General features: G+C 35.9%; 1 protein-coding gene across 1 annotated transcript in view; it reads right to left on the bottom strand.

Annotated features, from left to right (window-relative positions):
* Window positions 1-3,082: 3,082 nt before the first annotated feature.
* Window positions 3,083-16,901, bottom strand: part of LOC139005668 (NKG2-A/NKG2-B type II integral membrane protein-like) — a 28,482-nt gene continuing 14,663 nt past the window's right edge. The window contains exons 5-6 of the mRNA XM_070407872.1: window positions 3,512-3,612; window positions 3,083-3,194 (exon numbers count right to left, since the gene is read on the bottom strand). Coding sequence (XP_070263973.1) covers window positions 3,083-3,194; window positions 3,512-3,612 — 213 coding nt within the window. The remainder of the gene's footprint in view (window positions 3,195-3,511; window positions 3,613-16,901) is intronic.

Here is a 16,901-nt window from a genome sequence, read left to right as displayed (position 1 = left end):
GGTCAAAGTTACTCTCATTCAAAATTATAAAATTGATAAGATTTGGAAAAAAACTAACAAAACCCAAATCTTGCATTATCTAGAGTAAACAGGGGAATAGCCTTACCCTATTTACAAATACTCAGTAGATAATAAAGCTACATTATGAGTACATGTTAATATCTACATTACATTAAAAAAGTATGAAAATGCAGTGCAACTAATGGAAACCTCAGTATATGTAGCATGTAGTTTAAGAATTGAGTTCATTTTATGAACTTTCCTACAAAAGCATTCTTCAAGCTCCACTGGCATTGGGACAGAAAAAGTTAGGTAGATAGGGGCAGGACCATGGGAGGAGGAAGTGAAACCAGGGACCCAACTCAGCGGAGTTACTAAGACACCCCAACTGGGAAGGAAGGGTACAAGCCAGAGGCATGAACTTTAAAATGGGTGGATATTACTAAGAGAGTGTGCAGATACCCAATTACAAGGCAGTGAGGCAAACATATATACAAAAAAAAAGTGCAGGCTCCCTTCCCTTCGCCCCCAGCTTGGGGCACAATGGACACCTGACAATCCTGTTGCTGGGGAGCACATCCCCTATGACCACGTGGCTTATGGCCATATTAGTGTCCTGGTGCATGAAATTCATGCACATTAAAAGGGAATTAATTAGAGGAAATATTTTAATATTGCTATTTACCCTTTCTCTATAATAGAAGTGTCAGAGATGAAAGAAAATTAGTAAAATTTATATGAAAATAATATATAAGTTTATTAATAAACAATCGCAACATGCCATAACAACAAAAAAGACATGATATAAAAACAAAAACATGATGTAAAAACAACACTGATACAATGACTGATAAATTGATTAAACTTATTCTAATATCTCCCTGTATACCACATTAAGAGTGAAAACACTTTCAGAGTGCTTAACTAATTTCCCTTGTGATGAAGTATTTACAACTTTAACATCACACACTCTTCGAACTTGAGAGAAAGCAACATATAACTGACCATGTGTGAAAACAGGTTTAGGTAGGAATATTCCTACTCTGTCTAGAGTTCGTCCTTGTGATTTATTAATAGTCACTGCAAATACTGGCATCACGGGAAACTGTCTTCCAATTAATTTAAATGGGAGGCCGGTGTCAGTTCAGGGTCCAGGGTGCAGGGGGATGGGATTCCTGGCTGGCATTCCACTGACAGCTAACTGTACAATGGCTGTTTCTGTGAGAAATGGTGCTCCCTCCCCGCTCCTGTCAGGGTCTGGTTTGAAGACCGGCAATGCCCCTGACCATGTGAGACCGAGAGTTCTGCCAAATCTAGGCTGAGGCTCAGAGCTCCCTCCCACCAGCAGCCTGTTATTCAGTCGTCTGTCTGGTCGTTTAGGTCTTGACGGCCCCTGGATATTTATATACTGGAATGGGGCCTCCACACATGGACTAATAGAGTTTCATTAACTTGGATACTAAACTACTCCCAACTGTAACATGGAGAGGAAGCTCTGGCATGGCCTACTCCTGGAACTCTGGCTGCACCTTTTCCAGGATGGGCTTCTCCTAATAAACTTTGGTTCCATTAATCCTTTTTGTCAGCAACTTCATTCTTCAATTTTTGTGAGACAACAAATGGGACTCAAAACACCCACATTTTTGGTTTCAGCATCAGTAATGAAAAATAACATTAAAAATATAACAGTACTCTTATACAAAGTTTTCCAGGAAATAGAAAACAAGGAATGCTTTTCATATAGCCTTGGTATACAAACCTGTCAAGTACACAGCAAATAAAAACTCATTCTAAACTCTTTGAGAACCTGGATGAAAGAAAAACAACTTAATTTAAGTGTAATATATACACTGAATTTTGAAGAAAGACAATACAAACTAGCCATTGTGGTTTTATTTCAGAAATGCAAGTTTGGTTTAACATTTAAAAGAAATAAAGGTAGTTTATTTCATAAACATTATACACAGAAAACATTTATCATTTCAATTGACACAAAAAAATAAAAATGCAGCATCATTATAAAAATATATTAGAATAATAGCAATATTATGGAATTTCTTTTATAAGAGAAAGGTCTGTTGAAAAAACTTTAAAACAAATCTTATGCATTTAAATGTGTTCCCCGAAAATAGAGGACATATACAACACTTTTACTGTCCTTACTATTCAACATTGGAAAAAAAAACTCTAGACTATGAAAATAAGTCAAGAAAAGAAAATAATTGCTCCTAGAAAAAAGAAATAAAATAACTGTCTATATACATTATGCAGAAGAATGTATATTTGAAATGATAGGATTAATACAAAAATCAATAGCAAACCTCAACTGCATTTATGTTTAAAGCAGCAAAAATTACTAAAGAAATTTTTAAATAAGTATAGCATTTACAAAATCACAACTATAGAAGAATCATATTTCTTTGACTTCAATATAGAAAAAATTTAAACATAGAGAAATTAAAGAAAGCCTAATACATGGAGGGATAAAGCATGACATTGATTGAAAGAATCAATATTGTAAAATTACACCTTTATAAATTATTTAAAGTTTAAATGCAGACCCTAACATAACCTCAAGTGTTTTTTAACAGCTGTATTGAGGTTTAATTTACAAAGCAAAAAAATTCATCCATGTAGAGTATATATATGTCAGTGATTTTTAGTATATTCAACAGAGTTTGCAACCATCACTACCAACAAAATTTGGAAAGTATCCAGCCCCCAAAGTAACAGTGCACCAATTAGCATTCGTTTGGTACCTGCCTCCCTTCAACCTTTGGCAACCACTAACCTACTTTTGTTTCTGTGAGTTGGCCTATTCTTGATAACACATTAAAGTGACTCACACAACATAAGAACATTTAGAAATGTTGAATGCCGCAAATATAACGTTGAGCGAAACACGTGAGACACTAACAGCAATGAATATCTGCACTTTGGGATGTGTATGTTATTGTCCAAATATAGTTATAGAAAATTATTTCATTATTAGAACAAGTGATATAATTCATTTGAAGACATGTGCAATCATAATATTCTTTCCATTTCATGAAAAATAAAGTTACCCAACAGAATCCAAACTCTAAAGCTTATGCTTACAGCTATATATTTTTGAAGCTCCACAGCTCCATGATGTGAGGCCATATATGTGTAGCAGAGCACAGTCACCTTTACCAGATGATAAGTCTTCTATTCTGTAATGGAGAAAAATGCATAATTTTGTTGTTATTGTGTGGGGGCCAATCCATGAAACAATAAATAGAATTTTCCATGTAACTGCAATCAGAGAATATTTTGAAAATGGGTAATGATATTTTTCATGGAATATTAGTAAGAGTTGGTTATTAGGAAAACTAGATAGTCATTCTTTAATATTTATATCAACCTTTCATCAACTTGGACTATCATTCTTCATGTTTATAATCCAACTTAAATAAAAACATCAATAATACTCTTCAGAGTTTTTCTTTTTTGAATTTTCCTTTTATATAGCATTTAAAAAACAACTTACTTTAATTTGAAAGGTGACCCATTTGTCAACTTCCAAGGATGATCACTGCTGCTACGAAAAACTCCAATCCATGATGGAGGTAATATAAATCTCAGAAATTCCTATCCCAAAATAAAAAATTTTTATTTAAATAATCATCATGAAAGTAGTGTATTCTTTCAAAAGATCCTTCATTTTGAGAATAAAATAAGATTGTTGGATCCTAATCTAACACTAAAGATATATTAAGACTTTTTATTAAAGATATATTAAAATCACTTTTCATATTTTCAGAAACTTTCAGCAATGTTTGGACATTTGATTTAAAATTAACTCAAATATTTATGTTTAAAGGTCTCACTCTTCTTAATTTAATAAGGAAAATTCTGATTCATGTAATTTAGTAGTTACCCATGTTGACTAAAACTAACATAAATAAGGCTTTAAATAAGTTTCCAAATACTTAAAATATTTGATAGTATGACTAAATCAATGTCACTTTCTACTATTTCTCATATAGCAGGTTTTCTAAAAATGGGATTGTGATTAAGAAAATAAAGGACATGAAAGAAAAAAAAACATTATCTGTGTTTCACAACAGTATTTAACCAGATAAAGCCCAAATTGACCTGTTTCTGTGTTGGTGGAATCCAGTGGTCCAGGTGTCAGAGACTCATTTCCCTGCTAATTAGAACTATAAATTCTGGAACTAATTAATGAAAGACACAAGTAAAGGAGAACTCTGACAGGTGGAATGAGAAACAGTAAAGTTTGATACTCCAGGATTAGAGAACACAGGGTGACAGGTTATCTTATATCCCACCCAACAGAAGAAAGCGACTTAGGCCTGATTCTTTCCAATATCCAACCGAGAAATAGGACATGGCTCAAGGAAGCCATTTCTCCCCTGTGTTGAAGAGGGAATCTTTCCCAGCAACAGCAGGCAAGCCTAGGAGAGTGATCCATCAGGACACCTGCTGACAAAAGCAATCAGAGAAACCAGGGAGGCCTGTCAGGTGGGACCAGCAAAAAGGAGCCTATGACTAAAAGTAAGGGACCCATCAAGGCTCTTATTCTGGAAGCCAAGAGACTCAGATCCCCAGTGAATGACAACAGAGAGAATGGATTTTAAAATGTCACATTCACATAACTCAGCAGTGAAAGTTAACAAACTGCAGATAAATGCAATATAGATGAAGTGCAGCAATATCATATGGGAGTCAAAAGAAACAGGAACAAAATGTGTGTTACTGTATGATTTTTATATGAGTTTCAAAAACAACCAAAGAGAATCCATATATTAAAAGTCAGCTAAGTGGGTAAGTGATGCGGGAGGAGAAATGATGAGAGAATACACAGGAGCAGTGCTGCAAAGCACCGCAAACTCTATTTTGTGGTCTGATTTGCAATTATATGGTTCCATCGCCCTTGTAATCCATCTGCTCAATTGTATGTTTAAGCCTTGATATAAGGTAAAATTAAATGGCAAAGTTTATATTAGAAACCAAGCGCTTATAGAAGCACCGTTTTCTATAAAAAGCAAAAGTGCATTAGTAATATAAAAATATAAAATACTAGAGGCCCAGTGCATGAAATTCATGCACAGTAAGGGCGGGAGGGGGGGGCGGTCCCGCAGCTCAGACTGCACCCTCTCACAATCTGGGACCCCTCGGTGGATGTACAATTGCCAGTTCAGGCCTGACTCATGCGGGATTGGGCCTAAATCAGCAGTTGGACATCCCTCTCACAATCCAGGACCACTGGCTCCTAATCGCTCACCTACTTGCTGCCTGATCTCCCCTAACCACTCGCCTGCCTGCCTGATCTCCCTTCACCACTCACCTGCCTGTCTGATTGCCCCTAAATGCCTGCCTGCCTAGCTGATCACCCCTAACCATCTCTGCTTTTGATGCCTGCACCTGGAACCCAGGCTAGCCTCCTCTGGCTGATCTCAGGAAACTGGGATCTGGGCTTCACTCTCTCTTGCTGGCCAGTCACTCGGGACCCTGGGCAGTTTTGTCCGGGCCCAGGCTTTGTCAAGAAGGACATCTGGAATGACGTCTGGAAGATGTCCAGTTTACCCAGTCTAATTAGCGTATTACCCTCTTATTAGTATAGATTATAAAGTCAAACAGTGGAATTTTATACAGACTTTAAATAACTACAACTATGTATAAAAATGTGAATTCTACAAATATACTATTGGCTGAAATAAGCCTTTAATAAAGTATATGAAATGTTTAGCATCTTACCATTTCTTCTTCATTATCTATGTAAAGCAGATTAGAGTTCTTAGAAGCACAAGCCAGCACACTCTCATTCCATGTTTTATTTTCAGTGCTAAAGTAATAGCAATTGTTGGAATATGTAAACCACCCCAGTGGACAATGTTCACAATGATATGCTAAAGAAAGATAATAAATTATGATACAGTAGCAATTTGAAGTTTTAAAAATAAAAATTAACTTACACACTTACATAGGTATAAACACATAGGTACATAATATACCTATGCATCCTCACTGGCTGGTACATATAAAACAAAACACAGTCACAGAAAAGGGTCTGCCAGATATCGCCTAATGTCTGTGCCATAAAAAGCAAACACATAAACAAAAATATCCACTCTATGCATGTCCTAAAACCTGATGACTGAAACTACTTTTTAAGAATAGTAAAATTACTTGTCTCTTATTATATTATAGCAGTAGGAAATTTAAGCCAAAGAGCAACAATGGATGTGGCAATTTAAAATTGATGTTTTTTCATAATGTTGCAGAAGAAGGAACACTCTCTTATAATAATTATTTATGAAAATATATTGCTCATTTTATAATTTATGTTCTCCCAAATGAGTCTATTATCATTATTGCTTAGCCTGAGACAAAATATATATAAACTTTGCTAATATCAGAACTTTGAAAATTATTATGTACCTTTCAGGATCTTTGTGTTGAGGGATGAATTGTTCTTCTCCAGTTTACCAGTACCTTAAAATATTAAGGTAATTGTTTAAAAAGTAATTAATCTAAACAAATGATAATAATTTTTGTTTTTAGCTTGAAGTTTCTTTAAAAAAATATTGATGATGAGAATTATCTATAACAAAATTGATTTACTAAGAAAAATAAATGAAGTAACACAGATTTAAAGGAAAATATCTTAAAATACTATGGGAACAAACTACCATCTCTTACAGTAGTGGCTTACCCAATATCAAGAATTAATTTGCATTTCTCAGTAGGGTCTTTTGGATTCCTATATTTTTATGTATTTAAGTTATGAAATCAGAATTTATAAATGTGTAAAATTTGTTCTACAAATCATTCTATTTTTTATGCATTTGACAAATTCAGCATAGCACATTTATCTAAATATATACATTAAAATGAGAATTCTATTCTGTAATACTGTATTATGAAATGCTTAGAAGCATTCAGATTCTTTAAAATGATGTTTCCTTAAAATCTTCCAAAAACTTACCAGGCATAAAAAGTATCACTCTTACTACACTGTACATCAAGATAAGGCAGATAACTCCCAGGACCCCAGCAAAGAGCTTCTCTGGAGGTGATGGTGAATCTGCAGGAAGAGAAAGGAGAGATGGAGACATTATTTAGACAGTTTACATATAAGAGAACCCACGTGCACAGTGAATCATAAAGTCGAATCCTGAAACCATATCTAGCAGTGGAATCTTCCTCTCAGATGTACCAAATCATTTTCTGAAAACACGATCTCCATGAGATGTTGGTCAAAGATGACACCTTACAACAGTGCCTCAAAGAAATTTGCCCTCAGATTTCACATTAGAATACTGTGTTCCTACTTTAAGCTCTGACCCTTACAAGTGAAAACATATGTGAGCTAATTCCCTACTCTTTTGCACACCTCGATATCCCAGGTGCACATCCTAGAACAATTATACTGTGTGTCTATTAAATGTGTCACCTTTGCCTTAGTCATCCTTGTAATTCCACTGAAGGTCTTGAAAAGCACTTGAAAGTTTATTCCCACACAGAATATTTATTGTTCAGTTGGTACAATGGAGCTTTTCATGCCCTTACCTTTCACTTGCTGTCTCCTTAAGTCCTCGCCAGATTCATTTCTGAGTCATTTTCTTGTTGGACATCCATCTCTGAGGCTGGGTAATGACAGGGATGGTGCCTATGACAACAGTACTTAAGTAATTAGTAAATGATGTGAACAGTGACAAGACCCCAAGGATAGTCTTTGTGGGTGGAGTGTGAGATAGTAGCAGTACTCACTTTGCATTTGATTAATGTGAAGTCCTGTTCTAATTTACGTAGAGATTTAAATGTGTTTCATGATAGAATAATAGTTCTTAAAATGATATCCTACTTTTAACATAATATTATTGGTTGAAGCAATGAAAAGTAAGAAGTTAATGAAGAATAAAGAGAATCAGAATAATGATATCATTATCAAAGTCAGAATCCACTGAAACATTTTAATACTATTAGAATAACTGTGAAAATTAAAATCCTGTATAGAAAGAAAGAGATGCACTAATTTTTATGACAATTTATGGTTACAGATTGAGTGTTTTAAAGTTGGGAGAATAGTAGTATTAGAATATATAGTACTTTTCTTTAATACATTAACTTTATTTAGTCACTTATATTTATTTATTGAAAGGGCAGATGATATTTTAAAATATCACGTCATATTTTAAATAATTGTGGAGCTCTGAGAAATCATTATAATTTAAGAAAATATTTTATATGCTAAAAATGCTACATGACACTCTAAATGTATCCAAAACTTACAAATAATAAGAGTAATAGAAAGTTAAAGGATTATTAAAAATATTAATTTTACACAAGTAACTTACATTTTTTTAACGGTTAAGATGTGAAATCATAAAATGATTAATAAATGTGAATATCACTATAGAGGAACATTGTTGGTGCAAAATCTCAGAAAGATCCTAGGGCTTTCAAAGTCAGTGAAGGTGACTGTAGTGTGTAGGCAAATGTAATAATTCTGATAATTTATTCAATAATTCAGTCAAAGGGCTCTGCAGTCAGTGAGATCTAGAATAAATTCTGGCTTCGAAATTTATAATGTATTACCTTTAAAAGTTATTTAGTGTTTAGCAACCTAGCTTACTTATCTAAGGTGGGAATAAAATATTTTGAGATACAATGCATGTGAAGATAACACTCAATCTAATATTTATAGACTCTCAGTGTGTCACTTGTTTTAATTATTTTTACACAATTGCCTTGTTACTATTTCTGATTCATATCAGACAATGAAAATCTATTTTCCATTAAATGAATTGTGCCAGTAGACAGACAGAAGAGTAGACCACATACCTCTGGGAGCCAGTAAGTTATGAATCCTTTAATGGGAGGCAAGGTCACTCCTTAAAAAATGTTTGTGGTCTCCACAGACTGGCCTGTAAAGACTGAGAGTGAATCAAAAGTAGAAAATAGTAGATTTTTCATCACTGTGTCACTTAGAGTTTGAACAGGAAATTCTTACACTTGGGCATGTTTGAAGATGTTTTATCTCATCACACATCTTCCAATTGTAGGAGACTTTGAGCTTGTAGTGCATCACTAAGTTTGTCCATTGGTAAGTGCCTCTGAGAAATTATTTTCATATTCTAAAAGATTTCTGGAACAAAAAAATGACCATTCATGCTGTTAACTTATTTCATCTTAAAATCACATATCTTAGGCCTTGTGAAGAGTATCTCAGATACTTAAGATCTACTCTTAGACAAAGTTGCTAAAAATGACATTACCTCATTTTACTTATACACTTATTATGTTATCTACACTAATAAGAGAGAAACATGGTAATTAGCATACGACCGCTACCCTTCCCATTGGCTAATCAGCATATCCTTATGCAAATTAAGTGTCAGCCAAGATGGTGGCCGGCAGCCATGCACTAAAGCGAACAGGGAGGCTTGCTTGCTCCAGTGACTGCAGACTCCAACGTTCCCCCCCTGACTTGCCAGCCTCTCAGCTGCAACTATAAGCAACTATGTACTATGTTGCAAATATAGAAGCTAAAAAAACCCCAGAAACCGGCTTTCAGTCAGCTGGGCTTCAGCCAGCCGGACCACAACATTGTATCAAATACAGAAGGTAAAGGCCAGAGCCACGGCCTCAGAGCTGAAGCAGGCCAAGAATAGAAAAAAAAAAAAAAAAAGAAAAAGAAAGAAAGAAAGGAGAAGTTGGGAGCTTCAGTCACCGGCCAACCTGAAAATGGCCCTCAGCCCCTCAGCCAGATTGGCCAGGCACCCCAGTGGGGACCCCCACTCTGATCCAGGACACCCTTCAGGGCAAATGAGCCGGCCCCCACCCATGCACCAGGCCTCTATTCTATATAGTAAAAGGGTAACATGCCTCCCAGCACCGGGATCAGCAGAGCAGCGAGGCTCCTGGCACTGGGATCAGCGTGACGGGGGGAGCTCCCCAAACCCCTGATCGCCCTGTGGCTCTGTGAGTGACAGGGGGTGGGGCCACAACCTCCCTATCTGCACTGCTCTGTTCGTGACAGGGGAAGGCGCCCCAACCCCCTGATCTGCCCTGCTCTGTGCCTGATAGGGGGGAGCTCCCCAATCCCCTGATCACCCTGCAGCTGTGTGTGTGACAGGGGGGAGCTCCCCAAACCCCTGATCGGCCCTACTCTGTGTGTGACAGGGTGTGGCGCCCTCCCCCCCCCCCCCCCAAACGGGCCCTGCTTTGTGTGTGACAGGGTAGAGCCATAACCTCTCCATTGGCCCTGCCCTGAGTGTAACAGTGGTGTCTATGGGTGATAGAGGGTGGCGCCCCAACCCCCCTCCACTGGCCTTTCTCAGTGTGTGACAGGGTAGAGCCATAACCTCCCCATTGGCCATGCCCTGAGTGTGACAGGGTGCAGCGTCCCAACCCCCTGATCCGCCCTGCTCTGTGTGCAACAGGGGGCAGTGCCCCAACTCCCCTATCGGCCCTACTCTGAGAGTGACAGGGGGGAGCTCCTCAACCCCCTGATGGGCCCTGCTCTGTGTGTGACAGTGTACGGAGCCCCAACCCCCCTGATGGGCCCCGCTCTGTGAGTGACAGGGGGCAGCGCCCCAACCCCCTGATCGGCCCTGCTCTGTGAGTGACAGGGGGCAGTGCCCCAACCCCCTGATCGGCCCTACTCTGTGCGTGACAGGGGTGGCACCGCAACCTCCCCATCGACCCTGCCTTGAGTGTGACAGGGGGTGGTGCCCCAACCCCCCAATCGGTCCTGCTCTGAGCCTGACCAGGGGCTGCACCTAGGGATTGGGCGTGCCCTCTGCCACCCAGGAGCAGGCCTAAGCCAGCAGGTCGTTATCTCCCGAGGGGTCCCAGACTATGAGAGAGCACAGGCCGGGCTTGGGGACCCCCCTCATCCCCCCCCCCCGAGTGCACAAATTTTTGTGCACTGGGCCTCTAGTTGTAATTATAATAGAATAAATCTAAAACCATAATTTCATTTACAATAGCTTCTTAATCATGTTTGTCCCTAATATTCTGAAAAATTACTACATTTTCAACATATAGTAACTGTCACAAATATTTATTCTCAAATGTATCTTCTCACACTCTCTTGTATTTAAAATTGCTGTATTTATTTTTTTTTATTTTTATATTAGAAATATGAATTTTCCTGATAGTAATAAATGTCCATGAAGAATAAGACATTAAGCAACACTGAACTATAGCATACATATAAAATTAAAATATTAAATTAATACTCATATTATTTATTAATTCATATTTAAATTATGATTAGTAGTTTGCATTTTATTATAAATATTTGTTGTAAATAACAAAATCCCAAGTCTAGCAATGTAGGAGGAAAACAAATATAATTTTTAAAAATTTCACTTGACCATAGCCTGCAAGGCAGAAATAGTAGGCTTTGAATACACATGTTAAGTGACACATGACCATTATAAGAAATAAAAGATTGCATTTAAGTTATCTGGTGAATCAGATAGAATTTTTCATCTTTCTCATATTACATCCAGAATAGAGGAAATATTTATCTTCATTAGGGAGTAAATTAAAATTGGGAGTACAATATGCTCCAGCAATTTCATTTCTGAATGTGTATCCAAAGAAACAACACAATTATTTTATAATTTTAATTTATTGTTGATTTTCAAAATAGAGAAGGCAAAGAGTTTAGAGATAGATAGATAGATAGATAGATAGATGATAGATAGATAGATAATAGAAAGAAATCAACTTTTTTTTGATTTTTCAAATGATTTTTAATTAATATATTTATTTAATTTTTTTAAAGTTTAATATTTTTTAATAAACTGACAGAATTTTGCATCTATTCCAAAAAAAAAAAAAAAAACAGCAACAACACCCAAAGCACAAAAAACAGAAAGGCGTTGTTTGATTCTCTTTTTTCTTTATTGATTAATTTATTACATATTTTTCCTTATCCCTCCCATTGCTCCCTCCCCGCCACTCATGCCCCCACCCAACTTGTGTCTGTGTCTATTGGTTAGGCTTATATGCATGCAGACAAGTTCTTTGATGGATCTCTCCTCCTTACCACCACCCTCCTCTACTTTCCCTCTGAGGTTTGACGGTCTGATCAATGCTTCTTTGTCTCTGGATCTGTTTTTGTTAATCAGTTTACACTGTTCATTATATTTCAAACATGAATGAGATTATGTACTAGTATGTGCCCTGACCAGGGATCAACCAGTAACCTTGGCATATGGGGACGATGCTCTAACCAACTGAGATATCCAGTCAGGGCAACACAATTATTTGCAAAGAGCTATCTGTACTCCCATCTTCATTGAAGCATTATTCACCATAATTAATGTTTGAAAGCAACCTAGGTGTCTTCAGTGGATGAATGGATAAAGAAAATGTTACTCACACAGAGGATTATTATTCACCCATGAGAACAAGAAATTTCTGTGATTTGTCTTAAGGATGAATCTGAAAGAATTTTGCTAAGTGAAATAAGCTAAACAGAGAAAGTAAAATACTGTATGGTATCATTTATATGTAGAATTAAAAAATATGAAATTCATTAAAAACTGGTTGCCAAAAGTTGGGGGACGGTGGAGAAAATAAGTGAGGTTGGTAAAAAGATACAGACTTTCAGTTATAAAATGAATAAGGCCTAAGGATCTACTCTATGACAGGGAGACTAAAGTCAATAACAGTTATTTTATAGTTGAAATTTACTAAGAAATAGAACTTAAATATTCTCACCAAAGGATAAAAATGGTAACAAAATAAACCACAGATTATAAAAACTTCGGTTGAGAGGCACCCTTGCTGAATTTGAAAAATTCTAAAAGAAAATTCTATAAATTGGTAGTAATGTAAAACCTAAGGAATATAGCCCATAATATTGAAATAGCTATATATGGTGCCAGATGGGTAATAAACTTATTTGGGGGTCACTCCATAAATTACATAAATGTCTAACAGCTATGCCCAATACCCTAAACTTATGTGAAATAATATTGAATGTCAACTGTAACAAAAAATAAAAATTCACAGGCAGAGAAGCATTAAACAGACAGTCAAATTACAGTGGAAAGACTGGGGAGTGTTGCAGGGGGGAGGTAAGAGATCAACCAAAGGACTTGTATGCATGCATATAAGCATAACCAAGGGACACAAGACAGAGGGAGGGTGGGGTGACGACATGTGCTGGGATATAGTGGAGGCCAAGAGAAGGTAATAGGGGAAAAAAAGGAGATATATGTACTACAATTTGGAATACTTTAAACAATAAAATAAAATGCAAAATTAAATAAAATTGCACTTGTAAAAGATAAAAAATAAATTCTAGAATATGGTTTTATCCCATCCTCTAAATAAATCATTTGAAAACCCTGTGAACAATGTCATTACTTATTACCTGATATATTCTGAGAAATTAATTGAGGCCAGAAAATTATGGGATGAAAAGAGTCTTTAAAACATGCATTTCATTCCCACAAAAGAACAGAAAGCCAACACAACAACCTTCTCTAAAGAATATGGTATGCTTTCTAATTTGGGGTCGTGCGGGTGTGGGGAGTTGGTTAGCAGTAGATAATCCTATTTGGAGAGAAAATAGCTAAATTATTTAAGGTTGTAAGATTAATTTTTATCTCATCCATTTTTAGTTTTCTTTATGAATAGAATGGATAAATGTGTTTATGGCATCAAGGAGATTATTTGCAGTACATCATTGGAGAGAGGAACAATAATCCTTTTTGCTTTGTAACCAGCTGGCATAGCTTTGCAGATTAGTCTAAAATGAGTTATCTGGAAATAAATAAATAAATAAAATGAGTTATCTGGGAAATGTTCACTCAAAAGAAAATTATCTGGTCTCAGGTAAAATTTATATTGCCATTCTTTTTTTGTAGTTAGTTTTTTTATTCTCTGCCTTTTCAATCTATGCCAAACTGTTAGAATCAGTAAATATTATAGGATAACATGAACATATGATCTTTTGAACTCTGAAGCATGAAGGGGCAAAGAATTACCACTCAGTCTGGTCTTTGCACGTTTCATGGGGTTAGTACAAAAGTATCTTTTAAGCAAATGTTATCATTTATAAGTGACAAGAGGCCCGTTGCACAAAGAGATTCGTGCAATAGGCTTTACCTTCCCCTGGCTGCAGGCACCGGTTTTCCTCCAGCACCCAGGACCCAGGCCTTCACTGCTCCAGCCAGATCCTTCAGTCTTTGTTCTGCCATTTCCCGCCTACATATGCAAATTAACTGCCATATTTATTGGGTTAATTTGCATACTCTCCTGATTGTCTGCTGAGCATAGTGGAGGAATGGTCAATTTACATCTTTGTCTATTATAAGGTAGGATAAGTGTTTTGAAGACTATGAAAGAGTAGTTGGTCATGATAAACCAGTAATAAAACAAACACATTGTATACTCCATAAATTGTTAATCTATGTCTTTGAAAATATAGATAAAATAAAAATCAAATTATAATTTTGACAATATCTAACCTGTGATTGACTCGGGTTAAGGAAATTACAGTCTGCTTAAGGAAATGTATACTATAGCCATTGTATTAACTGTAAACTAGCTCAATAATCTACATGCAGATGAGAGGCTGTAATTTTTCATCATAGATATCTTATGAATTTTTATATATCTTATTGATTTTTCCACCCCTCTATGGTAAAAATTTCAGTTAACTGACTTCTAATACCATTTATCTTTTGGTAATAGAGGCCAGTTTTGTACTCTGTCTTATTGACTCCTAAAAGAATGGAAGAGTTTAATTTGTAGAAAGAATAAAATATACAATGTTGGTAAAATAAAGCAATTTTAGTGTCATGCAAACATGATATATGTGTACCTGTGTAGGAGATAATAATTTCAAAATTATTGTCATTAGTCTCTATAAAACCAGTTTTTTGGGGGTTTGGGTTGTTATATTTTAAAATGTTAAGAATGAATGATTTGAAATGTCAAAGACAGATGAATTCTAAGTAAACTGTTTCTTCTGATTTTATGCTATGTCATTTCTCCCCTTCTCCTCTACCAAGCTTTCATACATATGGTTGAAATTGAGTTTTCACAAACACTAAAAAAAATTATGTTTCTAGTTACAATGTTACCCAAACAAAAGATTTGGGCATTACCTCCTATTTTTAGTCCCTTTCTAGTATCACATGCCCACACCCCTTCAACCCCAAATTAATGTCTACTAGAACTGGTGAATGTGACCTTACTTGGGAATAGGGCCTTTGCAAATGTAACCAAGTTAAGATGAGGTCAAACTGGTGTAGGGTGGGCCTTAATTAATGGATATGAAATGTATAAGAAGAGGGACATTGGACACAGAGACAGAGATACACAGGGCGAACAGTGAGGTGAACGAGGCCAGGAATGGAATAATATCCCCTTATGCCAATGAAATCCTAGGACTCAGGGCTACACCCAAAATGAAGAGAAATGCAGGGCACAGGGTCTACTTTTGAGTATTCAAAGTGAACATAGACCTTTGATACCTTGATTTCTGACTTCAAGCTTCCAGAACTGTGATAGATTAAATATTTGTGGTGCATGTCAGAAGAAAAGTAAAATATATAATGTGAGATGATAATAAATGTTGTATGAAAACATTTTGGACAAAGTAAGAGGAATTTAACATATCATCTGTGAGAGGGAATTGAAATTCCATCTGTGTCTATAGGGAATGTAATATTTGGATAAAGATATGAAGTAGGTGAGAAAACCAGCAATGTCGACAAATTTGCCCCTGTTCATCACATAATATCAGACTTCTTATGGTGTCAAGGAGATTCTCCATCTCCGATACCTTGTTCTTATTTATCTTTTTGTTATTTATGCTGAATATCTGTGACAGGTAGAGAAGTTTACACAAACTCTTTAACCACTATGATGCTGCGTGTTGTGGTCATTTTATAATAGAGAAATAGCAATTGATATGAATGAGACTTAACGACATACACAAAACTCATCATTTCCCAAGACTATCCCAGGAAGTCTTATTACTTTTATTTGAAAATATTGGCTTTGATCAATTAATTTCTTATTCAGACTTAATTTCCAGATCATTTAGTTTGTGATTGGTCCTCAAAATTTGATAAATTATATTGGTAATTTGTACTTTAAATTTAAGAAAAATTTTTACATCAAGAAATAATATTAATTTGTTAATTAATGTAGTTAAAATACTAAGAAACTTATATCTGACAATAGTGAGATCATGTGAGGAACCATGTGACTACAAAGTATGTGGTTATTTTATATTCTGGCTTCTGGGATTTCCATAATTCCTACAGGTGTCCCAACTGCGGTGCACTACTCTTTTCTCCCTGTCTTCCTACGGCTATTATTGTAGATTAGATTAGTTTTGGGGGAATCTACATTTTTCCTCTCTGACCACTATGAGAAGAGTGTACTCTGTAGACAATTTAAAAGCTTGGCCATGTGACTTGTTTTGATAATATTATGTGATTTGGAAAGTAACAGTTTATGAATTCTGAGTTCAGGTATCAAGAAGCACATTTCTGCTAGCCATGCTGAGAGTTGCTAATCACTGCTATGAGGTTATGTACCAGGTAGCCCACTGTTCAGAGAATAAAATATAAAAAGAAGATATGAACTTTATCTATAGTTTTGAGCTGAGCCCATACATGCCCAGTCTACATCAACTAAAAGCCAACCAAACCACAAATGGCTAAATGGGAAATAAATGAATAAAATAAATGCTGATTTTTAAATATCAATGCAACTAGGTTGTTGGTAACACGAACTCAGCAATTAAATGCAAATTAATTTTGAATATTGACACATTTTCTCTATGTGAATCTAAGGAATAAACATACAGAATATAAAGACAACATCCATATCCAAAGAGATAAATACATATAAACTATTAATTCATT

This window comes from Myotis yumanensis, unplaced genomic scaffold (genome assembly GCF_028538775.1).
Source record: "Myotis yumanensis isolate MYYU_CA2020_CCGP unplaced genomic scaffold, mMyoYum1.0.hap1 SCAF_3, whole genome shotgun sequence".
NCBI classification, from domain to species: domain Eukaryota; kingdom Metazoa; phylum Chordata; class Mammalia; order Chiroptera; family Vespertilionidae; genus Myotis; species Myotis yumanensis.
This window is presented reverse-complemented; position numbering and strand designations above follow the sequence as displayed.